Below are 25,705 nucleotides of genomic sequence, written 5' to 3'. Positions count from 1 at the left end.
GATCAAATCCCAATTTTAGACAATGACATTAGAAAATTGATAAGGGTCATTTCAGATAAATATACTGTACTGTCACTGGTATATGTTAAATATCAACTTTTCTTAAAAACATTGTTATTTTTCTCACTAAATCACTGAGTTGTATGTGACTGCAGCAGTGTGTTAGTGTTTGTGGTTTGTGCTCAGTGCAGATTCTCCTCGAGGTTTTCGATCTGGAAACCCTGGAAACATTTTCTTCAGTCACTTGTGTGTGTGTGTGAGAATCTCGTGTTCCTGAAGCCATTTTTTTTTCTCTTTCTCTTTTTTTCCTGTTTGCTTTTCAGGAAGGCACTTCAAAGTTCGCCAGTCTGGAGAGTTGTGCCAAAGAGCACCAGAAACGCACCCACAAGAGGCTGCAGCTGCAGAGAGAGATGGTGAGACAAAGAGCGCCTTTAACACATCACTCTCTTTTCTCTCTCTCTCTCTCTCTTCCTTTTTATTTTTTCAAACTCTGCTAAATAAAACAGAGCTTCGTAATTTTAAACAACACATTCCACCAAAGTGATGTATTGTAGCCTCTCCAGTGTGATGAAGCCACACGTTTGACTTTGTTTACTCCCTGCACAGTGTGCGGTGTTTACGTCGAGTAAATCTCAGACTTTATTGTGGATCCTCGGGTTAATTTACACGGTTGTTAAAGGGGATTTTTGTTAAAAATATGTGACGTTAAGCTTTTAAAACTATCAGCCATGGTTCTGATCAAACTGTGGTACGTGTACCTCCAAGTTGTACGCCAGCTTCCTCTGGTAGTCAGAAATACTGTTTATACCAGAGTGTGTGATCTGAGTGGAGCTGAGGAATAATTAGTCACCTTATCTCTGGCTCCATCTTAATCTGATTTCACTATATCAGTGTCTGAGATGTATGTGAGGAATATAAATTAAATCAGTCCTTTATCAGTCCTGTAGGGAGAATTCCTTCCCATCTTTCCAAGAATTAGGAGCAATGGGGGTTGGGTCCCTCATTGGGTACTTTGCCCTCTTTCTTTTCTTTTTTAAGAGAGTAAATTATCTTATTGGGAATAAATCCCGTTGCTGATAATGGTGTTCGTTCAAGAGCTCCATATATTCTCAGGTGGTACTTGGTGCAAAGAGTTTGAAAACCACTGCTGTAGAGATCGATTGACACAGTTTCAGAGCTGCACTTACTTTACAATCACACATACGTGTCCCACTGTGAACCTTTTAGTTAATTTTGGTTGAACGTGAAAGTGTGTCTGCTCTAGAGCAGCAGAAGAGACTTATCACATGACCAGAGGCAACAATAATGCACCATAGAGACATTATGTAGGTTAAATATGCACAAACAACAGACTGAGCATTAATTAACCTCAGCTAATCTCCTGACAATATCTTTTTAACACCTCTATTATTATAGTATTATATAGTATATAGTATTATAGTATTATTATAGAGTATAGCATTTTAGGTTTTTGTAATAGTTTAGTAATAGTTTTAATAACTCCTCTGGTAACGAAAAAACATGAGCAGAGTTTGTGGCCTGTAAATGAAAACGTATCCTGGCTTTAATTTAAGATGGACATTTTATTAGACTTTAATATAATATAATTTCCTGGAAAGTAACCACAAATACGGCTGTTTTCTCCAGGGAGCGATGCAAGGAACGATACCGTACCTGGGGACCTTTCTAACCGACCTAACCATGTTGGACACAGCGCTGCCGGACCTAGTAGAGGTAAATAAAACACCTGCTAGTTGATATTTGAGGGTGTGTGTGTGTGTGTGTAAATGTACAAACCTATCTTTGTGAGGACATTTTGTCTGGGCCCCACAATTTAAAAAGGGCATTTTCAGGGATAAGACCTGGTTTTTAGGGTTAGGGAATTCATTATGTCTATGATGTATCTTCATAAAGATAAAAAAAAAAAAACAAGTGTGTGTTTTCTGTCAGAATCTGAGCTTTGAGTTTCCATGAGGAATTCCGTCAGGTCATTTTTGGAGCGCTCCACCTCCTGCTGTTTGTCTAAGCAGCCGCTGGTATGTGATGTACAGGCTCTGACAGCGTGCTCTTTGTGTCTTTGCAGGGCGGCCTGATCAACTTCGAGAAGAGACGCAGGGTGAGTGGAGCTGCGTCGGCCTCGTCGCACACACACACAACATCGTTTTTAAACGTACGAGTTTGAGCAGGAACCTGACAGACGTGTGTTTTTGTTTTTATCCTCAGGAGTTCGAGGTGATCGCTCAGATCAAGCTGCTGCAGTCGGCCTGTAACAGCTACTGTCTGACTCCAGAGTCAACTTTCCTGCGCTGGTTTAAGCACCAGCTTCAGCTCAGTGAGGAGGAAAGGTACACAACAGCCTCGCACTTCAGCGCACCATTATCCACGAGATAACAGGCAAATTAGTGACTGAGGTCATGGTCTGTTGGATCTATTGTTAGGAAACGCACAACAGAAGCTTCTTTCTCTACTTTCTTCTCATGTCTTCTCACTCCCTGCTGATCTATTGTCCTTGTTGTTTTTACTCTCTATTTTTTTCAGTTCCTAAAAGCACTGAGCGAATGATTTCATCTGATTTGGTCTGCTATTCATAGAAAAGTACATATAATAGCTCGTATGTTGGTACTGGGAGATACCGCCATCAGCAAATAAGATGATATTGAGCCATTATATCAATCTTTATTTGCGCTATGTACTGCAAACATTTGTTTAAGTGAATACATATTTGAATAAAGAGGCTAAAAAACATGATTATCTGAAGACTTTTGGGTACAGGCAATAAAATATCTCTTATCTTATATTATTACCTTGTCATTACTGATTAATGTCGTTCCTCGCAGCTACGCGTTGTCCTGTGAGATCGAAGGCCTCGGTGACAGCAGTCCGACTTCACCCAAACCTCGGAAAAGCATGGTGAAGAGGCTCAGCCTGTGAGTGCAGACACAAAATTATTAATGAAAAATTTATCTGAAACACTCACATTCAGGGTTAAATCCAAACATTCTCACTCCCCTCTTCTTCTTCTTCTTCTTCTCCTGCCTCTCAGACTGTTCCATGGACCAGACAACAGCACAGCCAGTTCTCCAGTCAGAGAGCTGCCAAGGTCGCCCCCCACTGGCAGCTCAGGGGAGAGCATGGACTCAGTCAGCGTGTCCTCCAGTGACTCCAGCAGCCCGTCAGACAGCGAAGCTCTCACTCCTCTGACTCACGCCTCTGACTCCCAGCACAACAAGGTGAGCATTTAACATTGAATCATTTATTATTAAGGAAAATAAGTGATCATGAATTGAAGTTGTGAAATGTCCTCATTTTTTAAGGAAAAGCACTTTTTTATACATTGTTGATGTGGTAAACGACTATTCTAGCTGCAAACGTCTGGTTTTTAATGGAGTATGTACATAGGTGTATAGAGGCCCATTTCCAGTGTACATTGTGTTTGCTAATGGCGTTAGAAGGCTATTGGATGATTAGAAAACCCTTGTGCAATGATGTTAGCACAGCTGAAAACAGTTTTGCTGGTTCTCTGACCAAAGCTATTAGTTATTTCTAATCTTGTCAGTCTTGACCATATTTTCTATTCATTTTGCAACTCTTTTGATGAATAAAAGTGTGACTTTTAATGGAAAACAAAAAAATTGTATAGGTGACCTCAAACCTTTGAACGGTAGTGTACATATTATTGGTATTGAGCTTCCTGTCAAGGAAGATGGTCCAAAATATGCTTTCTTTAGTATTCATTTGTCTCCTGAAAATGATATATTCAACAAAATATTAGGTGTAAAAAATAAAAAAAATGACACAACACATAAAAACCTAACCTTTGTCTCTGTGTCCTCAGCTATCCGAATCGTCCTCCTGTAATTCCCTCCACTCCATGGACACCAGCTCGTCGACAGCCAGCGTCCCCATGTCCCCTGCAACTCCCTCTCACCCTGGTCCCGCCTGCATCCACAGACGTTCCCTCTCCCTCACCCCGTTGTCCCCGGCGTCCCCGAGTCAAACCCCAGCGTATAACACCCAGGCCCAGGACGTGTGCATCATCAGGGTCAGCCTGGAACACGGCAACGGGAACCTCTACAAGAGCATACTGGTGAGTGTTTGTGTTCACTGACCGGATTCACGTGTGTTTTTTTTTTTTTTTTAAACAAACACTTAAAGTTTCTCTCACTTTCACAAACAGTTGACAAGTCAGGACAAAACACGAGCTGTGATTTCTCGAGCAATGGCCAAGCACAACCTGGAGGTGGAGCCAGAGGAAGGATATGAGCTGGTACAAGTCATCTCTGAGGAGAGAGGTAAAACACGGCAAGACTTTCAAATAGGGAGGATATTGGGAGGGTATGGGGGTTATTGTTTGTTAGTTTTTCTTTCTTGATGGGTTTCATGCCATGCTTATACTGCCTTGTATACATTGACTGGTCCGGAAAACAAACAAACAATGTGGTTCTGGAAGTAAAAAAATAAACATAATCCTAAATAATCTAGCCACAATCCTCAAGTGTTAATCCGCATCTCTGATTGGTGCAGCTACCTGTTACTGATGCTAAATTTAGCACAGATACGTGCTATCTTATGTTTTGCACAGAGCAGCCATGATTTCCTGTATACACACACATGTATGACACACAACAACCGCAACACAAGGTCAATTGCAAGAGGGAACTCTTTGTCGTTTTTTTTCTGATTTTGTGTTGCGTAATTCATAATTAATCTCATAGCTGTTCAGCTCAGTTCTGGGCTCAAAAAGTATTTTTTAATAGGTTTTTCCTCCGACATCAATTGAAAATATACTTACAGAGAGCCAGGGATGTTATTACGTGTGGATTTTCAAGAATGTTTAAAGGTCTCGGTCGATCGGTTCGTATGCGTGTGCAGGTTTTTCCAATTATCAGACCAAGACGAGCTAAATGTTGGGCTCTGTGTGAAGCCTCTGTGCTCAAATTATATTTTTTTAAAAACACAGTATGACACAAACAGTGGGAGCAAACTGTAATAACACTGAGCAAAAGTAAATGCAGCAGTTCCTTGTTTAAAATTACGACGAAGCACAAGTGTTGTGCATGCAACTCATTACTATAATTATTGTAATTTTACTCCACTGATTTTCCAGACTCAAAGCAGTGATGTTGTCTCTGATGGGCTGATTGCCTTTCCATTGCGATATGAGACATGTTTAAAAACGTTATAGCTTTTTTAAACTGTAGCTAACTTTTAAATACAAAAAAATGTCTGTTTCGTTCAAAAAATGTTGTCAAATGAGCCGATCAGCTTCAAACGACAGTATAGCAGTGTTTAGATCTCATGTCACCCGTCGACATTCCCACGCTGCACACAGGAAGTGATTCATGTGTGAACTGTTGGGTGTGTATATATAAATACGTATACATATATATATCATTTTAGTTTTGCATTTTTCAAAAAAAGGAAAACAAACAGGAACAAGAACGACAATAGCAACCAAGCTCGGTTCACTAAAGCCCAAACAGAGGCAGAATAATAGCATCGACAACAACAAAAGTTACGCACTGCAGCTTTAACGTAGAACTAAAGCTTTTAACGAAATACTGACTTAACATCTCGACCAGCAATCGCTAATCACGACTGCTCTCTGTCCTCGCAGAGTTGGTGATCCCAGACGGCGCCAACGTCTTCTACGCCATGAACACCTCGGCCAACTTCGACTTCCTGCTGCGCGTGCGAGGCTCGGCGGCTCGGCCGGTGCAGCTGCGGAGCCGCTGTAGCTCCACGCTCCCTCGGGCCCAGCACCGCTCCAGCCTCTCGCTCAGACTCAGCAAAGTCACGCTGTGACACGCGGACTGATGCTGCGCCCAGTGATTGGCCCCTCGCACCACTAACCTAAGGACAATGCAGGGCCAAGAACTGAATATAAAATCGTGGGAAAAGTGGACCTGGAGGGAAGCGCTGGAGGATCGAGGTGGATCCCAAATGAGCTTTTGACTTTTGAAGGGCTTCACTTCTCTTTGCCCAGCCTTAACATAGAGAGCGCGTGGGTTGTGTAGCGTGACTGCTGTGCCAGTGGAACTGTGATTTCACGCCTGTGACGGAGCAATACGGCGACCCAAAGTGGCCTCTGCTTTTTACTACAACAGGTTTTTCTTTCCCAGTTTTTTTGTTTGCACATGTTGTGGGAGGAGCCAAACTCCCGACCTCCGACAGTATTCTGATATTAAAAGTGTCCTGTGATGTCTGTGTAGCTGAATAACTTTAACTTTTCTGGTAATAGAAGAGTGATGATGATGATGATGAATTGTCCTGTTGCCTTTTCTTTTTTTGAAATGATGCCTGTAATGATGACAGTAATCTGAATGATATTGGTGACCTGATTGAGCAGAGCTGTGATGTCATTGTTCACCTACCCCCCCCCCCCCCGTGTCTGCCTTGTGCACAGTGTGCACACAAGTGTCTTCAGCCCCCCTCGCATTAATTGTGAGCTGTGTGACGAATGCATGCATTCTGATTGGTTCCTGTACTTGGTTTTAGCAAGTCCTCGACACGCGTGCACGTGTTGACGTGGCCTTACCTGCATTCGTGCTCGCCGCCCTGCGTTCACGGGCGTAGAGATGCAATCTGTGCTGCTGTATCTGATTTGAAAAAGAAGAGGAAAAAAGAACGACAGGTGATGAAATGAAGGAAAGAAGTTCACCGTCTTAAACTGATGCGTACTTGTACCTCTTTGCTCTTCATTATATGAATTATAGAGTTGCACTTGTCGGATGTTAACGCCGAAGAATGAGTGGAACCACTCTATCTTCACAAAAATGAATTATTAATTTTTTTTGTAATTGTTGCCTTTTTTATATATGTGTTTTTGTATCAAAAGTCAGGCCAGATTGAAGAGAATATTAAAATGTCATATTTTTTAGCCACGTGCTAATTATTCTACTGTGAGATCATTATAGTCACACATGTCAAACAACATTTGTCACAGTTTCACACCATCAACACCCTGTCATCACCTGTCCATTATAGTTACACTCTTTTTTCAGCGTCTCTCACACACACACGTGTTCGCAGTATCGTCCCGTTGTGCCATAATTACACATTTTTGTCTCCGTGCAGCACTTCCTTTCAAAAAATGTTCTCATCAAATCTCCCCTCATTCCGTTGTGTTCCTCACTGCCAAAGACTGTTCTTCTACCTGAGTAAAATAAATTATTATCATTATTACGACGGCTGTCCTGAGTGTTTTCTGACATCTTCTGCTCAAATTACGTTTGATTACTGCAGTTCAAACACGGTGTTGTTTTCAGAAGACAATAAGGCTTTGAACACATCATTCATTCATTCATCTTCCACATGAGGGTCATAGGGCTGCTGGTGCCAACAGACAAAGGGCAAAAGGCGAGGAACACCCTGGACAGGTAACACATCAATTATTTTCAGTTTCTGGTCATATTTTAAATGCTTTTTTTCCCCTATAGGAGAATACCCAGAGCTGAAACAATTAATTGAATATTAATCGGTTTGAAGCTTTTTTTCATTATTTAAACAAGATTTCTGATTGTTTTAGCTTCTTAAATGTTAATATTTTCTTTGTTTATTTGCTCCACATAACAGAGAAATCATTAAAACTGAATCATTTTGGTTTGTGGACAAAAAAAGACATTCGATAACGTCATGGTCATTTCCAGGTTTGACAAACACTGATCAACGTTTCTTTCATAATTTTCTGACATTTTATGGACCAAACTATTAATCGAGAAAATAATCAACAGATTATGCGATTGCTAAAATAATCGTTAGTTGCAGCTCTAGTCCTATCCCACTCCAGGATGCTGTCCTCGACAAGATCCCCTGATGTCTGACAAACCTTACTTTACCTACATTAAATTTAAGCTCAAGTATATCACGTAGAAGACAGCATGAACCTATTCTGACCTTCTCAATCCTGGTCCTGGTGACCCACTGGTCTGCTCCAGCACACCTGATTGAAATGGTCAGCTCTGCAGAAGCCTGATAATGACTCACAGCAGGGAGAACATCTAAAACATGCAGGGCAGTGAGTCACCAGGACCAGGAGTGAGAAACCCTGCTAACATTACCTCACACCTTTCAAATTAAAAGAAGGAAATGAGAAGCCAGTGTGATAAGTGAGGAATGTCTCATTATCCTGACCTATCTCAGCTCCATCTCAGGCAAGAATTGTTCACAGACAAAGTGCGACGGTCACTGACACATTTGGTCAAAAATATAGCAAACGAGAAAGGCAGATGTCATTGAAACACACCTGATTCAAAGGAGTAGGTTGTTGTCAGAGCTCGATGAAGAGCTGACTGATTTGAATGAGGTGTGTTGGAGAAGTTGGCAACGTATAAAACATGCAGGACCAGGATCGGGAAACACTGTATTAGACCTCAAGGCCTCCATGATAGAAGCTACGTAAACCTTGAGTGCAGAAGGAGCCTGGCCCTTATCCAAGAAAAACTGCAGGCCGTTCAACATGGAGGGAATGGTAGAAGTAGAAAGTGCTCTGGTACTGAAATGGTGTCCCTGACTGCCTGACAGCTCAGGGCCTCCAAGGGCCACACACACATCTTGAGACAAAGAGGGTAGGGGTGCCAAATCCAACTCCCCATTTCAGACAGGAGGTCCTTCCTGTTGGGAGGCACCAATGAGGAAGCAGAGGAATGTCCTCACAGGACAAAAACGGGACCCCCAAGAGGAGACTAATGGAGGACACTTTGTAGCTAAGGTATTTTCAGAGGAATAAGTGAAAAAGCATAAAGCAGAATTTCTGGCCAGGTGTGTCCTAGTACATCCTGGCCTAGAGGGCTGGTTTCCCCCCCATCAAGGATAACCACAGTGGGTGGACACTGCTGAGGTGAAGTAAACCACTGCTGCCTTGCCAAACAGGTCCCAGATGGTGTGCACTACCTCTGGGTGGAGTTACCACCATCTCCTGATGGGAGAGGAAGTCTGCAACCTGGTTCTTGTCCCTGGTAAATACAGAGCCCTTAGGCTGCTCAGGCAGGGGGGGCTGCAGCATACTTATTCATTATGATGTGCTGCTGCCTTTCTTGGCCGGGTAACCCTTATGAAAGAGATCTCAATGGGTCTTTTATCTGGTTAAATAAATGTAAACAATATAATAATAATAAAAGTGCTAAAAGCAGCATTTGGTGTTTTGTTTTCTCTGAGCCTCCTTCATTACTGTTCACCTTTTAACAAACTCAACAGAACTGGAGCTCATCCCTGCAATCCTTCTTTCTCTCCACTGGCTCCCAAAAACAGTCTTAGAATCGATTTGAAGCTTTAATGTTTGTTTTTAAAGCCATAAATGGCCTTGGCCCCGGCCTATTACACTAAAATTGTAATTGTTCGCAAGCAAGGCAGAGCTTTGTGGTTGTCCAACCAGCTTCTGATCGACGTGTGCCGGTCAAGATATAAACAGTGGGGGTGACCGAAGGTCAGGAATAAGATTACCCGACATTGTGTTATCACTGATCTGGGCCTCTTAAAAATCCAAACTTAAAACACATTAATGGCTTTAAAGGTGCCATATGTAAGAATGTGGCCAAAAACAGTTACTACATTCAAATTAAAAATACCGAGGTCTTTTAGGTTTCGTTTTCTGACGTAACTGGGTTAGGGTTAGCAGCTGAGACTCTACTGACTGCAATGATTGGTAGACGGCGGTAGGTGGCGACACATGCCAAAACATGATTTCAAAACATAAACATGATTTGCAGTCTGCAAAAGATTTTTTTTAATGCACATATTTTGTCTGTACTGTTGTTGTTGGTGAGTTCAGTTTGTTATATGAACATTATTCCTGAGTCTCTGTGACATATTAGGAGGATTTTATGGCCAGTTGCTTTAGATTTATTACATAATGCACCTTTAAATATCCTTAGTGTAAAATATGTTGTTCTTTTGCGTTTGTTTTTATACTATGTGTTTTCAATGCTGTGCCGCTTTTATTTTGTAAAGCACGTTGGTCACCTGTGGCTTGTTGTCTAGGGCTATAAAAATAAAGCACATTACATATCATGACCATTTTATGACTTAACATAACAGTGAATTTCTTACATAATGTGTTTTAAAGTCTTGCGCTGTGGAGAATGAGCACGTTTAATCTGCTCTCAACATAAAAGGGGTTGAGTGTGTGCAGTTGTGCACTCACTTCGCCACACGCTGCAGCTGCTTTTAATCTGTAAGCAGCGTTTGAGTGGGACAACAGACTGTTTACGCTGTCCCCTGAAAAAGAGCCGGCACAAACGAGAGAAAGGAGAGGGGAGAAGAATGAGTGCATCTGTCCTTGTTTTCACACGAATCAACGCGGTGGCAGACAGACGGTGATGGAGGCTGGTACAGATTTGAGTCTTTGTACCGATTTGTTTGACGGGCTGGAGGTTTGAACACTTTAGAATCCTTTTTTTTGGGCAACAAAGAACTCATCCCAGCACACAACTGTACAGACAAACACAGCTTAGACTTTTACAGACTGAGAGTCCTCGTCAGCCTGTTATTCTTCTCAGACATGTTTGTTGTGGTCCAGTGACACATTTGACAAGACTGGCTTTTATTCACTGCAGGACTGTGGTGGGGGAAGATTAGAAACTGAATCACACATGGGACAATCTTTGAGGGAATATTCACCTCCAAAATCGAGAAATACTGAATAATAAACATTTGCATATACTTATTTCTCACTGATACTTTCATATTTATCACAATGTGCTACGTGTCTCATCATTTTTCAACATAAAACAGTCGTATCATAATGAGACCGCTTATTGTGACAATACCAATCTATTCTTTATGAATTCCCATCATTTTAAGTTAAGTACATTTTAATGCAAATTAGGTAAAAATGAACTTCAAAACAGTTCTCAAACATTAATCTCCAAGCAAATTTGATTGCAGAGATTAAGCCAAAAGCAATTTTCAAGACAATCCAGAAAATGATTTTGTCCTATATATACAGAGTAAATGTGCACCTTTTTCCCCTGAATGTATATATTTTGCTTCCTTTTCTCCTCATGCCATATTCTCAGGGATAATCTAGGACAAGTACGTATCAGCACTTTAACGTCTATTTTATTCTATGCCGTTTGCATTTGTGTGACTAAATAAAGCACTACTTTACTACTATAGAAGCTGAAGTAACACCTGTGAGGAAAAAAACTAAAAATAGTAATTTGTTTTTTTTGTTTGATTGCCTCCACTGACTAATGCAGTCTAACAGAGCCGGGCCATAACATCAGTGGACTAAGCACCTGCTTAGGGCCACGTAACTGTTTAATTCTCTTATTTTTGTTGATTCTATTTTATTGTTCCAGAGAAGTGTATATCTCTCTGGAGCTGAAAGCAGAGGACGAGAAAACAGAGCAAGATAAAGGTGTGTTTGATTATGTAACATAATGTTAGGAATAAAGATAAATGAAGCATGGTCTATTTTATTTTGTTACTTTTTACACTCTTAGAAATAAGGGTTCCAAAAGGGTTCTTCTACAAGGGCTGAGGTTCTTCCTGGAACCATTTGCTTCTGAAAAACCAAAGAAAGGGTTTTGATCCAGAGAACCCTTTAAAACCCCTTTCCTGAATAAAGGATTTTAAAAAGGTTCTTGGTGGAACCTTTTTGAAAATGTTCTACATGGAGCCAAAAAGGGTTCTCCTATGAGGACAAGCTGAAGAACCTTATGTGGTTCTACTTAGCACTTTTATTTCTAAGAGTGTAGTAGGCTAACACCATATTCAGTATACCTCTTAATTTGGTGAAAATCCACACAAGACCATTCTTCTGAGATTGCTACCATTAAGGCCAATATAAGGGTAAGAACATACCAAGTGTGCAGTATTTAACTATAATATCATTTAAGGCCCCACGAAGGGTTGGGTCATCTTTACAATCTATAGATTATTTTCAAACACATATAATATGCACTTGTTGACTTAAAACAAATTTAAAGTCGGAGTGACCAAAAACATATGTTTAGTGACCACATCTTTAACAGTTAATCTGCACGTCCAACTTTGACCGACCGCCATTTGTATTTATCCGTGAGTCCATCTTTACTAAATTTTTACCCTGGAGGTTTTCCTGAGACGTTATGTTCACAAAGAAAGTACAAACAGAAAACTCTCATCTTTACCCAAGTCTGTACCCAATTTGAAGAAATTGCCTAAACGGGTTGTTGTGGTTTAAAGTGTCATGACCTCTGGCACATCAGGTTCTTCTGTGAGTGCTTTTTTATTTCTGTATGCACATTTTCAATGAGTGGTGTGTTTTGGTTTTGTTGTTGAATTTTACTCTTGGTTCTAAGTTAACCTTCAGGGTTTGTTTTGTTTTCATTTCGTGAGCAGTTTTTCTCAGCCTGAACTGATATCCTTTTCCCCCCTTTTTTTGTAAAGATGCCTTAGTCACCACAGCTCTCAGCAAATTCAATAAACCCTTTAATAATACCCTCACCTCCTGAGTCTGCATTTGGGTCCAGCCTGATCTGTGACAATCTGGTTTTACAATAATGGGATGCATGGACATAAACCCTCCACTGGCACAAAGAGATCTGTAAAAGAGCAAAAGAGACCCATGAATGATCAATTATTTTAATTAAAGAAACTAAAGATTTAGACTGAAAATCCTCAATCACTGTTCTTTCATCATCCCACTGTTCAGCTCATTGTATTGCTTAGCTGTACTTCAAAAAAACCATCACAAACTTTGTTATTTAAAATTCTGGCTCAGAAACCAGACCGAAAAGAAAAAAATCAAGCACACAAATAATGAAACAAAATGTCTGTGTTTGGTTTCAAAGATAAAAAGCAGGTGCACAGAGGAGAATGTGAAAGAAAGTCAGATTTTGGTTCTTACTGGACAAAAAAAAGGGCTTGAAAACCACAGCCTGTCTTTGATAACAGCCAAAATAATGCAATAATAAATCTTAAATAATGTTTAAGATTCAAATATATCAGTTCTGTGAAGGTAAAACCACTTCTATCAGTTGCATAAACGACTATCTTTTGTTCCCTGTTGCTACGACTTATATCTGATTGTAAAAGGGACTGTGAGTGAGAGCGATGGAGCGCAGCGAGTCAGAAAGACTAGGATTTATCTCACAAGTCGACCACAGCACGACTTGAGTGGTGAAGACGGCTCGTGTCAGCCTGCACCAAATTCACTTTGACTGTGATAGACGGCGTCTGCAGCACAACGGGACAAATGATTTGGGATATTTTCCCAAAATAATCAACGAAAGATGAACAATAAACCCAACAAAGCATGTCTGACAGTTTTTTTTTTTTTTTTTTTTACAAACGTCAGCTACAAAAGGTTCAGTCTTAATCTTATTCTGACGAAAACTCAATAGTGTGTGACAAAATCAATGGTGTGGATTTGCAGTTTCACAGCCTGTTTAGCATTAATGACAATGTCAAATAGACACCTGTTGAATTTCCAATGCTAAAGTGCATAGTAGAGGTTCGCATGTCATGTGACTCGGTTCCTATGAACCGCCATGTTGGCAGCTCTAACATCAGAGTTCACCTCGCACTTTAAATCCACAGAGATCGCCCAATGTATCGCAACACTTATGCTGCGTTCCAGAGGGCACGGCCCTGGGAGAGAACAAATGTCTCTGTTCTTGCGGAGTATGTACAGGCCTGAACGCCAGAGAGTCGCTGAAAGTTTACAAGAGCCTGGAGGGTAAACAAGTGGACGCAATCTGGCTTTGCGACAAACAACATCTCTGGAATCCGTTGGCTAAAGATGCTGTTGTTGTCACTGGAAGGCAGGGTTCCCACACCTTGGTTTGACATCAAATTCCACAACCAATTGCCTCAAATTCAAACCAAATGCGCTGACGCAGAGTAAGAAAGGAGGGCAACTTGTAAGAGCCGCTTCTCCCCCGGGCGTCCACTTTTATTGATTTGCAGAACGCTCTGCATCTGCATGAGAGATCTTGGGGCAACTCAGTCTTTGGAATTTTCTTTGGCGAGACAGAGATCTTGGAATTTGCATTTCCCGGGCATGCAATACTTCGCTCTCCCTTGGTTGACTTTACTCGCTCGTTTTGCTGCACGGAATCTCACGTCAATGACAAAGAGAGAGACAGTGGACAGTGTCCACAACACCGCTAGTAATTATAATAATAATAATAACGAGGTTTGAGATCCGTTTAGGCCTTCAAAAAGGCACTTTCTTCGTGTGAAGAATAATAATAATAACTCTTACGATTACAATAGGGTTCTTGCACAGTCGTGCTCGAACCCTAATAATGCATTATATTTAGGGCGCCTTTCAAGACACTCAAGGTCGCCTCCGCGTATGTTTTGCGTAGGCCTAGTCTACTTACATCAAGCAATGCAGGGCATGAAACAGTAGGTGGCGTCTTAACAGACATAAATATCAACTTCTTTCTCGCACAAAATTCAAGCACTTCCAATGACCCATGTCTATGTAGGGCGATTTGTCACGGGTCCTTTCAAGGATTTCAAGGACCCATGGGAAACCTGGGCTAAGCTAAGTGTTAGCATAGCCAGGGTTTCTCAGTCCCACTCCTCTGCTTGTTTTAGATGATTCCTTGCTCCAACAGACCTGATTCAAATTATCAGGCTTCTGCAGAGCTGACTATTTGAATCAGATGTGTTGGAGCAGGGAAACATCTAAAACATGCAGGACAGTGGCTCCCCAGGACCAGGACTGAGAAACCCTGACGTTGGTATTAGCAACAGGCAATAAATAATTGCTGTGCTATTGCTGTGCAGACTCGTGTGTCAGTTAGACCGAGTCCATTATTTAACGTTAACCATGAAATCCGTTTCTTGCGGGTCCCTTCTTCTGCCCACGCTGTGAGCACGTTTCATCGCAGTGATTCACCTTCACCGTCTCCCTGCATCTGTGGGGATCCGCTAAAATGGCCTGACATATTGCCAGATTTATGTGCCATCTAGTACCACGGTTCTTAAACAGTAGTAGAGGTTTGTTGTTGGTGTTTGGTACGTGACAAAATGATTTGTGTAGCTATGAGAAGAGGTACCAAAATACCCAATTCGTACCTTCCCAGTTTTTGGAAGCCTTCCATTGGGGTACCAAATGGTGGGTGGAGCTTGACACACTGCAAAAGAGACTTGTCGGGGGGGAAAGTGGCCATGTTTTTCCTGTGCATCCTGCAGCCTAAACCATGTCTTTTTAAGATAAAAATCCAGATGCAAAGAAGAAAGAACACAAAATGGTGAATATTCTCCATTGTTGTTGCTATGTCACATTCTACTTTGTGGATTATTTTCTTCCGCAGGTTACACTGCGTTGCACTGTTATGATGTTACATCCGGCCTACACACCCCTGCGGTGGAAATGCAAGCCAGATCAGGATTAACCGCTCAAAACCACACAGTGGCGAGCTCAACTCAACTGTACTGTTTAAAAAAACCATGCAGGTCATAAGTTAAACCACCAGTTACGACTAAAATAGTGAGTTTTAGCATCTAACTAATGGGACTTTGGTGACCTATCTATCAACTTTCATGTCATTGCAGCATCCTCTATGTACGTAATCATTCATTTAAAGAGGTTACTCTAATCAGCTGTACTGTGGCCCAGCCAGAGGCAACTGTTGCAACGCCCCTGCACTGAGGACAACTAAAGGACTCAACTTTTATTTTATGATAAAACACACTGCTGATTTTATCTGCAGAAAGGCGGGAGTTATTATTATCCAAAATAAAATTAATGGGAACATTCATAACATAAAGGAATAAATGTAGACGGAATTTCCCCTTGACATTGTGCAGAAATGACTACGATGTCTGTCTGACTTATTTTTAGTGGCCTGTTTAATTTTAGTGTAGCTTTTCAGTTCCAGACACTGAAGAAAGAGGAAGATCACTGCTGAAATGAGACATTGAGACTTCAGAAACAGAGAAGCAAAGAAGACAAAGGCTACTCACAAAATGAAGGAGATTAAGGTGTTTTCTTTCTCGGGCCTCTTCATTCTTTCTTTGTCACTGCAATATAAACATGTTCAGACTGAAGTATTGATTTGAGGACAAATGGAAGCTGTAACTGCTCAACAGACTGAAGGACTGGTCTGTCCCTCATCTTCAGGACCTGGCTTTGCTTACTTCTAAAATTGAATGGTTAATAAAAATTAAAAAAACAGATGTATTTCATTTCAGAAATATTTGCTCAAGAGGATGGGAGAAAAATTCAGATGACTGTAAATAAAATGAACACAAAATGTGGAACACACTGACCCACACACACACACGGATCAGAAAATGGCTTACCTGAGAATGAAAAACAAGTCAATCTGATATGTCAATATTCATCATCAACAGTATCATCAAAAAACAACATGTTGTCCTTCTGCCAAGTGCTTACCTTAAGCTAGGTTAGCATAATATGATGACAGTCCTAGCATAATTCATCCACAAGTTCGTTTTTTGGGATGTTAGCGTAGTTACACAAGGTTTTGGTACATGCCATACACGGATCAACCGGTATTTCCACGCCCTGGAGACGTTTTCTGAGCTAACTTTGTTGCAGATGAGCAATTAGGGGTAGATTTGGTTAAAGGGAGTAAGGCTAGGTGTAAAAATTAGGAATAGGATTGAGCCCAAGGGCCGCGTCATTCTTTCCACCAGACGTCCACTACGGTCCGCGTGATGTAGACTTATTTCTAGTGCAGTTGGTGGGGCTGGTGCTCTTGCTTTGGTCAAAGGAGACAACTGAGAAGATGATAACCATAGAAACTTGCTTGATGCAATACTAGGAATTCCACTGGTACTCACACATGTACAACTAAGCATTCAAAAAAACACAGAAAACAAGGAAACAACTAAGCAGAAACTCCCAGTGAATTAAGTAAATTAGTAAGTAAATTAAGCAACAAATATTTTTTTTTTTTTACTGTAAAACAGAGAAGATCAAAATGGCTGCAAAATGGCAAGGTGTTTGTGCATTTTTTTATAATTACTAAGAACTATAATGATTTTAACTTTAATTTCCACAACAACAAAAAAATCACAGCAAGTTGGACCTTTAAGTATAAATGGAATGCTGAATTCATAAAAGCTTGACCTGGACCTAAATCTTTTAATCCTGAGTTTAAGGAACCAGACTAACAGTAACAGTACAGATAGTAAGTGTCTTCCTCAAACTGTTACTTGTTATTTTACTTTCTGTAAAACAATTTGTAACTAGTTTTTTGAAAAAGATACGTTAGCTTTATTATCATAATTACTTTTATTAATTATTGCTATTACTGATAAAAATAAAACCAGGTGTCTGGTCACTGTTATACACGGGTTGACAGAGGAAATCAAAATGTACAAAACTGACATGTGGACCTCACTGTAATTGATCTACATATCAATGTTGTCTTATTCATCCATTCATTTTCTACCACTTCATCCTCCACATGAAGGAGTCAGTCCCAGCAGACACAGCGGGGTACACCCAGGACAGGTCACCAGTCATTCACACCTACAGTCGGTGTAGTGTCCAGTTAACCTCGGCGCGTATTTGGACCGTGGGAAGAAGCCAAAGAACAGAACCCACCCACACACACACACACAAACACACAGGGAGAAAAATGGTGGCCCTCTTGCTGTGAGGCAACAATACTAACCACTTCAACACTAGATGACTTGATCTGTTAGCTCTGTTTTTATTTAAATTCCAGTAAAGCTGTCCTTGTTATTGCACAGCACAGCAGTACATATCTACTGCCACCCAACACACGGCAGCTGTACTGTTAAAAAGATTCTGCTACAAAATACTCCCACTCACACACTGAGTCTACGTTTGTTAACATGTTCCTGAATCGCATCGGCTCACGATCCATGTGAAGCAAACTGTGTCCCAAAGACAGTTTGTGAGTATGAACACTGTATGTGAAGCCTCCAGGTGCCACGGATCACAGGACATGAGGTGTAGAACAAGTATCGATGATGGTCAGATGTGCTGCGTCCCCAGCTCTTGTCCTATGAAGTGGCGAAGTCTCTCCAGATACTGGCTGTATATTTCCACATCGTTGTGTCCCGCTCCCTCCACCCAGAGAGGCTCCACAGCCTTGGGGCAGCGCTCGAACAGGGCCAGACCGTGGGAGAAGTCGATCACCTTGTCTTGTGTGCCGTGGATGATGAGCACTGGAGATGTGATTTTGGACACTTTCTCAATGCTGAATGGAGAAACGGGAAAACAGTCAAGATTTTATGGACTTGTCAACAAAAGCAGTGGTGGTTCCTGGTCTTTGAAACAGGGGACGCTCATTTCAGGCCCAGTTATTTATACATCAATCCTACAACCCCTGCTCCATTGACTCACTGCAGTGAAATAATGACTGGTTTTAATGCGCCGTGCTGCTACGGGAATATATGAGAAGAAAATCATATCAGCTGTGATTCTCAATAAACTAGTCATACAGTTGATGGCATTCTAGTGCACTTTTAGTCGTGAAATGAAAGGTACTTTTCTGTTTCACTGCAGTAAAAAATTAGTGGAACGGTTTGGTTCAGTACGGTATGTATTTTATTGCGTTTCCATTAGGGGTAGTACCAAAATAACCGGACCCAATAATTACATTTTTCCATACCCTTCCCTTGGGGTACCTTGGGTTATGGTACGGTATGAGTGGAGCTCTACCCACGGCAGTCAGCTGATTGGACGACAGAGAACGTTCGCAGTCTATTCTCATACAAAACGTGACGTCTTGTTGAGAACCGTACTGCACTGTACCGTATAGACCATGATGGAAACACAGCTTTCACGGAAGCAAAAACAGACATGAATCGAGATTCTGCAGTGAGTGACAGAGATGTTGCTGTGAGGAAGTTTCTCCTGCTACAGTTTTGTCTCTCACTCACACACACACACACACACACACACACACACACACACACACACACACACACACACACACACACACACACACACACACACACACACACACACACACACACACACACACACACACACACACACACACACACACACACACACACACACACACACACACACACACACACACACACACACACACACACACACACACACACACACACACACACACACACACACACACACACACACACACACACACACACACACACACACACACACACACACACACACACACACACACACACAGGAAGTGGCTGTCAGGACTATGAGGATTAAGAGGAAACTTTTCACAGGTGTTTCTTGACATTTTCAGCCAAGGAGGCAGGCAGTGGCATCAGACTTCCCCTGTTCTTTAGGTAAACCTGCAGCAAACCAGCAACTGACAGATAAGAGATTAACCTCTTTGACTCTATCATTTCTGCAGCATCAGTTCAACATATTAATAAATATAATTACTGCTTTCCTGTACTATTATCCTATATTAATAATGGATTTATGCATAATATGTTGCTAGGGTGCAATGTTCTATATTTGAGGCTCTTTTGCTGAAAAAATAAACCGAAATCAATCAGACTTACTTGAGAAAAACATCAAAGCAGTAGGTTTTCTTCGTGTCAGGAAAGGCCACTCTCATGCCAGATGTGAGAGGCGAGTGAAGAACAACCGCAGCACACTCGTACCGTGATGCCAGGTCGACGGTGGGAACTGTTCCGATGCTCTGACCATACAAGATTATATTCTCTGGGCTGATGCCGTACCTGGTTAAAGGGGTTAGAACTTTAAATAAATATCTGTATACTCCTGACAGTCTTTCCTGTCATAAAATACAGCACTATAGACGACTTCCCCATTTTTTGCAATTCTTCATTGTCAGCAACGGTTTTAGCCAGTTTCACTATGACGTACCGTGAGCGCAGGGCGTGCCAGGCAGCATCTATGTCTGCATACAGGTTCTTCTCACTGGGATCGCCAGTGCTGACACCGTAGCCCGAATAGTCGTAGGAGAAGATGTTGCAGTTGATGCGAGTGCCGAGGGCAATGCAATAATTCTTCATCTGGCCCAGGTCCACGGCGTTACCATGAGAGAACAGCAGCGTGTATCTGAGGGGAAAACACGGGTGGAGAACGGGTTGGAAGGCACACAAACTCAGTAATGTTATAGAAAAAATACATGTAAAATGTTTCCTGACATTCTAAATCAAGTGAGAAGTAGCCCCCTGGTGGCTCACTACACCAACCATCAAGGCTTTACTTCTGTTCTGTTCTATTTGTATATGGAGTACACACTTAAAGTGTGACAAAAAACAACAACACACCTATGAGACTGAGTAATACACACACAAAAACTGAACTGAAGAAATGCCAGAGCAGAATATAAATAAAACTCATAAAATCAAGCAGCCAATAAAAATCAGGAAAGGCAGTTTGGAGATTTAATGCTGCTCAGATTTCCTTGAGCAGCTCATCCCATAACTTTGGGGGCTCCGACTATAAAAGCGCCATCGCCCATTCTAAAACATATTGGGAGCCATTGCAAGGAGGAGGCATATTTAAGTCTTCTCATCTCTTAGATCCTGTTAAAAATACGGCTAGGAAAGAAATATAAGTAAATCAGGATAAACATCGAAGATTCCATAGCAACTCTCGTCTTTGTCTGAAAGCGCTGCTTCTTGCCCGTGTGTCAAATGTCAACTGACTCTGACTTGTAGACATTCTGTAGAACCTGAGATGGGAACCTTTCATTCGTGAACGCTGAGCTCTCCAGAGAAATCTGATCCGTTTTCTGTTTTGAGATCATTCCTCAGTGGTTTTTGTTTTGAACGCAGCTGGTGGCTTCGCTCTTGGCCCCTTTCACTACACAACAATGACTCTGCTCTATAAAAGGCGGAGAGTTTGGATTCATTTTTGTGCAATTCTAGATTGACATTCAATATACTATGTAACACAAGCCCATCCGTTTCTGTTTAATTCATTTGGTAAGTCAATCTTTAGTGGCGCAGCGCCACAGGATGGGTGTTAAATTTGAAGTTTGATACTTGTGAATCTTGAAATGTCTCATTTCTTGGGATTAAATTATAAAAACCAAAAAAACACATTTCGTAATCAGAGTGACACAAACTTACAAGAAACCAAGATATGTTGTTTCTGACTCAGTGCTAGCCCATTTCCTTATCATAATGCAGAATCCCCAAGCACAGCTGGGAAACCCAACTTCTGACAAACCACAAGATAATTTAAAGCTGAGAGCAGCCATCACGGGGCCCTGACAGTTCTGCACGTGTGTCGGGGGGGTTATATGCAGCTGTGCGCTGCTGCTGCTAACTCACGAAAACTGGATGGACGAGGAAGATGTAATTTCCTCCTGCTCTGCCTTTGATTTGGGTTGCCGTGGCTACTGCAGCGGGGGAATTTCAACGGCCTTTGATGGTCTGCGCGCGGCAGATCACGTACTATGTCCCCGTTGGAATTTCAGGCAAAGTTTTTTGGGAGTTTTTCCTGCCTATTCAAGACGCCAAATATGTGAATAACAATCAGAGGAAAAAGCAATAGGGCCTCAGAGCCACGACCCTAAATAAACAGTACAATGAATAGACGACCGTGATGCACTGAAAACTCGTCGTGTGAGGAAGTATGACACACAGATGAATGAGGAAGGCCCAGTATAATACACTAAAACACTTTTTTGAAACCAACTTACCTTGGATTAGGGACACAACGGATATACATGCAGCCGACTCTGTTCCCTCGGCTGGAGCGAGTGAAGAACACCTCCGTCGTGTCCGACTCTCTCAGCGAGAACTGGAAGTCTTCGTGTTCGGGCTCCTTCAGGTGAAGCTTCCATTTCTCCTCCGCAACAGCAGCATCCCCGTTCCCACTTTGCCGCCACTGACTCGACGGGGCCTTCGTTATGGCTGAAGCGGGGCCGCCGTCTGAGTCAGGAAAGAAGGCGTATGTGGGCTCAGGGGGCAGGAAGGCGAGCTTGGATGCGATGCTGCTGGGGAAAGGCGGGCAGCAGAATAGGCAGAAGAGCTCCCTGAGAGAACGGCTGTTCATCGTTCAACTGTGCGGAGAGGAGAACAAGAGGATCACTGTGCTGATGCAGCCACGTCATCCCAGTGTTGACACAATGACACACTTATTATATAATCCGAGTATTAAAGTCCGAGTGAGGTTAATGAACAGTTATGAAAAAGATAATTCATCAGTGATGTACTAAACTAGAGATAGACCAATATGTTTTTTTTCAGGGCCGATACCAATTATTAGTAGTCAATGAGGCCGATAACGATATTTGGAGCTGATATTAATTTGCAGTAAAAGTGAAAATATTGGCGTCAAAATTTTGAATAACACCAACACTTAACTTTAACGTGTACATGCCTTGGAGCATATGTTTTTCAGATTTGCAACATGTTAAAGGTTTTTTTTTTTATCTTAGACAATAGAGTAAAATAAAGTTTTCCAGAATTTCAATATAACTGAAATGTTATATTACCTTTCACTTTTTATCAAAAACAACAAGTGTAGGGAGTTCCCAGGGTCAGCAGCAACTCTTATAAAGTTAACCGATATAAATAAATAGATCTCTTATTGGCCGTCGGATAAAAATAAAAAAGGCAGATGCCGATATCCGCCATAATCCCGAATATCGGTGCCGATATCCGTCAAAATCCCGAATATCGGTGCCGATATCCGTCAAAATCCCGAATATCGGTGCCGATATCCGTCAAAATCCCGAATATCGGTGCCGATATCCGTCGAAATCCCGAATATCGGTGCCGATATCCGTCGAAATCCCGAATATCGGTGCCGATATCTGTCAAAATCCCGAATATCGGTGCCGATATCCGTCAAAATCCCGAATATCGGTGCCAATAATCGGTCTATCCCTATGCTAACTAAATTAATCCCCAACTATGTTATCATCCATTAATCAGGATTAGGGATGAGCTGACATGATACGATGCTCAGGTCTGACGCCGGCCAAGATCACAAGATCAACAATCAGAAAAAGAAGCTGTCAGTTCATTAATTCAGTCTTCATCGTGATTATGTGCAGACGTTTGTCGCATTGTTATGTCTAACCCATCCATTTTAACAACTCTTACCAGTGTATCCAGTGAGGCAACACTGCGTCTACTTCAGAAATGCGTTCGAACTTTGTAGGCGTTCCAGTTTAGTCGCATTCTCCGTTTCATACAGGCTGTGTGCGAGTGTCGAGTGGATGAAGGAACCAGGCGACAGCTTTCACAAACGTAAACAGTGAAAAACGATACAGGCAGAGAGAGATAATGTGACGCGGAGAAGCAGGGGAATGATTTCTCACGGTGTGAGAGAGGGATGCAAATGTCTGCCATGCAGTCAGAGTGTTAGGATTTGAATATGTCTGGTTGTTGTAGCTCGGTGGCAAATACAAATGTCTTACTCAAAGGCTATAGTGGACTGATGTTGTTATCAGTGGTGGTTCAAGTGAGTAACACTGGTCTTGTTTGGGACAAAAAAAGTGGTACCATGCAGGTGTTTCTTTTTTAGTTTACCTATTTCTTGGAAGTGATTATGTTCTGGATTCTTTGCTCCTTGTGTGGCAGGAGAGCTCCTCAGCAACTCGCTGCTTGAGAATCATAAAGTTTGCAGCTCGATGACAGATCTTAAAAGCCATTCAATATCTTCAAAGTCATTTGAAAGCTGAAACGGTGGTTTTAAACTTATTGTGGGCAGAAAACAAAAAAAAAAGAAAAGTACAATTACATTTGTATTTATTATAATGTATGTGGTTTAAGGACTTTCTTCTCCTAATGATAATTTCCAGCAGGGTGTACAGAGGTGTACAGTAATGTAGCCCTTTTTATTTATTAGTGTTCCCTGTTTTCTTCACTGTTATTCAAGCAATGTCAAAGTTGACACCACACACAGTGGTGCCCAAAAGTAGGTAGGAATGCTACAGTACCGACCTGTTCAGAACATCCACAAAACTCTGGAGCTCTAACAATAAACAACACATTTGAAATATCATTACATCCATTTGAAGGTGTCACTAGAAATGTATTTGAAAGTCCTCAATGAGCAGAATGATTTGGCTGAATAATTTAGCCTAAAACATTAGGGGGTGAAGATGCTGCTATCTTGTCCGTCTGTTTCCTCTGACCAAAATGGTCAAGCTTGACACACTTCAAACTCGGCTGTGTGCAGACAGACGCGCCCTCGCCCTCATCCCTTGATCTGTATGCAGGTAACCGTGGCAACCGTGGTAGTAAATGACACACTTGAGTGCTAAAAGATGTCAAAACAACACACCAGTGTCTTTGTTTGGAAGAGAAATGCAAGACATGTCTGTTAAATGCAAATCTGTAAAACAGGTCAGGTGACTTACTAAGGTTCACCAAGTCCCTTCGTCCCTCAGATATTATTAAGTTATGTTTTTGCAATTATTGCCATTTCAGCATAATTTAGAATTAATAATGAGCATATTCTGACGATACTCATTAGACAAAGTCCAGTATGATCTTATCATCCAGCAACAGAAGGCCTGCCTATTAGAGGAACTTTTTGTTTGCAGACCAAACAAGTATTCGATTATCGAGAAGAGGGGGAAAAAAGACGGATTAATCGATTAGTCAAACAATCGCAGCCCTATAAACTTGGTCAAATAAACTTTTGGTTGGACAAAAATAGAGTTTCAGTGACTTGGAACAGAAATGAAACAATAATAAGCTGATGCTGATTATTTATCATCCTGGCCAGATGATTAATCATCTGTTTCCATTGGTAGCTACTTTAATAATTGATTAGTCTCTATCAGCGTTTCTTTTTTATATGTAAATAACAAACTTACCTGTTGAGCTGAAGATCCGAGTCTGAGCGAAAACGAAAGGGAAGAAACACAAACTTCAGTTCCACTTTATGGACAGGATTCATGGGCAGGATTGATCTGAAGTGTCGTGTCAGCAGCAGGAAAAGCACCAGCTGACTGTGTTATTCACCGACTATCTAAGTCCTCATTTCATCCATTTTGTTCCCCGGTTCTCCCCCTTTTTTCCCCTCAGACACAAAGTTCCTTGATGTTTCAAAGAACACGACCGACGACTGGTGCCTTCAGTTACAGGAGCGTCTCCAGTTACAGTCCTGACCGTTAATTCCGCACAAAAACAAAAAAACTCGAGACGCGTTTTTCACTTGAAATTTCTGCTCCTCTCTTCAACAATGATGGGTGTTTTTAAAAAAACGCACCCCGACTTTAAAGTGTTGTTTAGCGGGAGACGCGAGTACAACTCAACACGTCTTTGGCTTGAGTTTAAAAAAACAAGACATAAACAAGCGTCACGCGTCGTGGAAACAGCGGTAAAAACACGGTGTTTGGTGAGCGTTAATAAATCCCCGAGTCCTCTGAGGGCGGCGCTATAGTGTCCTCTGACTTTCTGCCATTCCTCTAAATTCAAGTCTGAGCGCTGTTTTTCGACTTCTCCGCTGTTTGTTTTTTCGACTTCTCCGCTGTTTTCAAGAGTGTCGCCGCACCCGGAAGCGACAGCTGACAGGATGTCACGTGACGAGTTCTCATTGGACAATTGAGGGAAACTTTATTCTTTAGGAATTAAAATTGATGATGAATTTTTTTTTTTATTATTTTTTTTTTTCAAAGCTTGGTTAATCACAGATTCAGATTCATGATTTAATTAAGGAGGCAATAACTTTTTCCACAAAGGGCCAGATAGGTTTGGATGGCCTTTTTTTAAAATAAACTATTTAAAAATGTTTGATGATCTGAAACTTTTAAATGTGAGAAATATTCAAAAAAGGTCAGAATGACACTGTACCAGTGGTGCAGTATGTGCCTTTCCAAATGCC

General features: G+C 41.5%; 2 protein-coding genes across 3 annotated transcripts in view; one reads left to right on the top strand and one right to left on the bottom strand.

Annotated features, from left to right (window-relative positions):
* The window catches only part of rgl1 (ral guanine nucleotide dissociation stimulator-like 1), a 34,067-nt gene extending 27,001 nt beyond the window's left edge, over positions 1 to 7,066 (top strand). The window contains exons 10-18 of the mRNA XM_083887621.1: positions 324 to 413; positions 1,648 to 1,734; positions 2,084 to 2,116; positions 2,224 to 2,345; positions 2,838 to 2,927; positions 3,044 to 3,230; positions 3,836 to 4,087; positions 4,178 to 4,292; positions 5,618 to 7,066. Coding sequence (XP_083743747.1) covers positions 324 to 413; positions 1,648 to 1,734; positions 2,084 to 2,116; positions 2,224 to 2,345; positions 2,838 to 2,927; positions 3,044 to 3,230; positions 3,836 to 4,087; positions 4,178 to 4,292; positions 5,618 to 5,805 — 1,164 coding nt within the window. The 3' untranslated portion in view covers positions 5,806 to 7,066. The remainder of the gene's footprint in view (positions 1 to 323; positions 414 to 1,647; positions 1,735 to 2,083; positions 2,117 to 2,223; positions 2,346 to 2,837; positions 2,928 to 3,043; positions 3,231 to 3,835; positions 4,088 to 4,177; positions 4,293 to 5,617) is intronic.
* A 10,480-nt stretch (positions 7,067 to 17,546) lies between these two features.
* LOC310926021 (alpha/beta hydrolase domain-containing protein 17A-like) lies at positions 17,547 to 25,312 on the bottom strand. Of its 2 annotated transcripts, none has more exons than XM_083888115.1 (5): positions 24,696 to 25,312; positions 21,561 to 21,923; positions 19,769 to 19,963; positions 19,441 to 19,620; positions 17,547 to 18,140 (listed from the first exon to the last, which is right to left on the bottom strand). In XM_083888115.1, exons 2-5 carry the CDS (start codon positions 21,914 to 21,916, stop codon positions 17,915 to 17,917), a joined length of 957 nt encoding a protein of 318 aa, XP_083744241.1. In that variant the 5' UTR covers positions 21,917 to 21,923; positions 24,696 to 25,312; the 3' UTR covers positions 17,547 to 17,914. The 2 variants fall into 2 exon arrangements, with proteins under 2 accessions (XP_083744241.1, XP_083744242.1); XM_083888116.1 differs by lacking the exon at positions 24,696 to 25,312 and adding an exon at positions 22,972 to 23,066.
* Positions 25,313 to 25,705: the final 393 nt, after the last annotated feature.

Source organism: Microchirus variegatus (genome assembly GCF_963457635.1).
Source record: "Microchirus variegatus genome assembly, chromosome: 4".
Lineage (NCBI taxonomy): Eukaryota > Metazoa > Chordata > Actinopteri > Pleuronectiformes > Soleidae > Microchirus > Microchirus variegatus.
Note: the sequence above shows the minus strand (reverse complement) of the source record. Positions and strands in the feature narration are given on the sequence as shown.

Excerpts from the sequence above, each read along its gene's own strand:
- LOC310926021 (XM_083888115.1), bottom strand. The coding sequence starts at position 21,916 with ATGAACAGCCGTTCTCTCAGGGAGCTCTTCTGCCTATTCTGCTGCCCG. Across the intron at positions 19,964-21,560 it reads CGTTGTGTCCCTAATCCAAG|ATACACGCTGCTGTTCTCTC; the intron begins GTAAGTTGGTTT and ends TTTTCCCCTCAG. Across the intron at positions 18,141-19,440 it reads TGCTTTGATGTTTTTCTCAA|CATTGAGAAAGTGTCCAAAA; the intron begins GTAAGTCTGATT and ends TTCTCCATTCAG.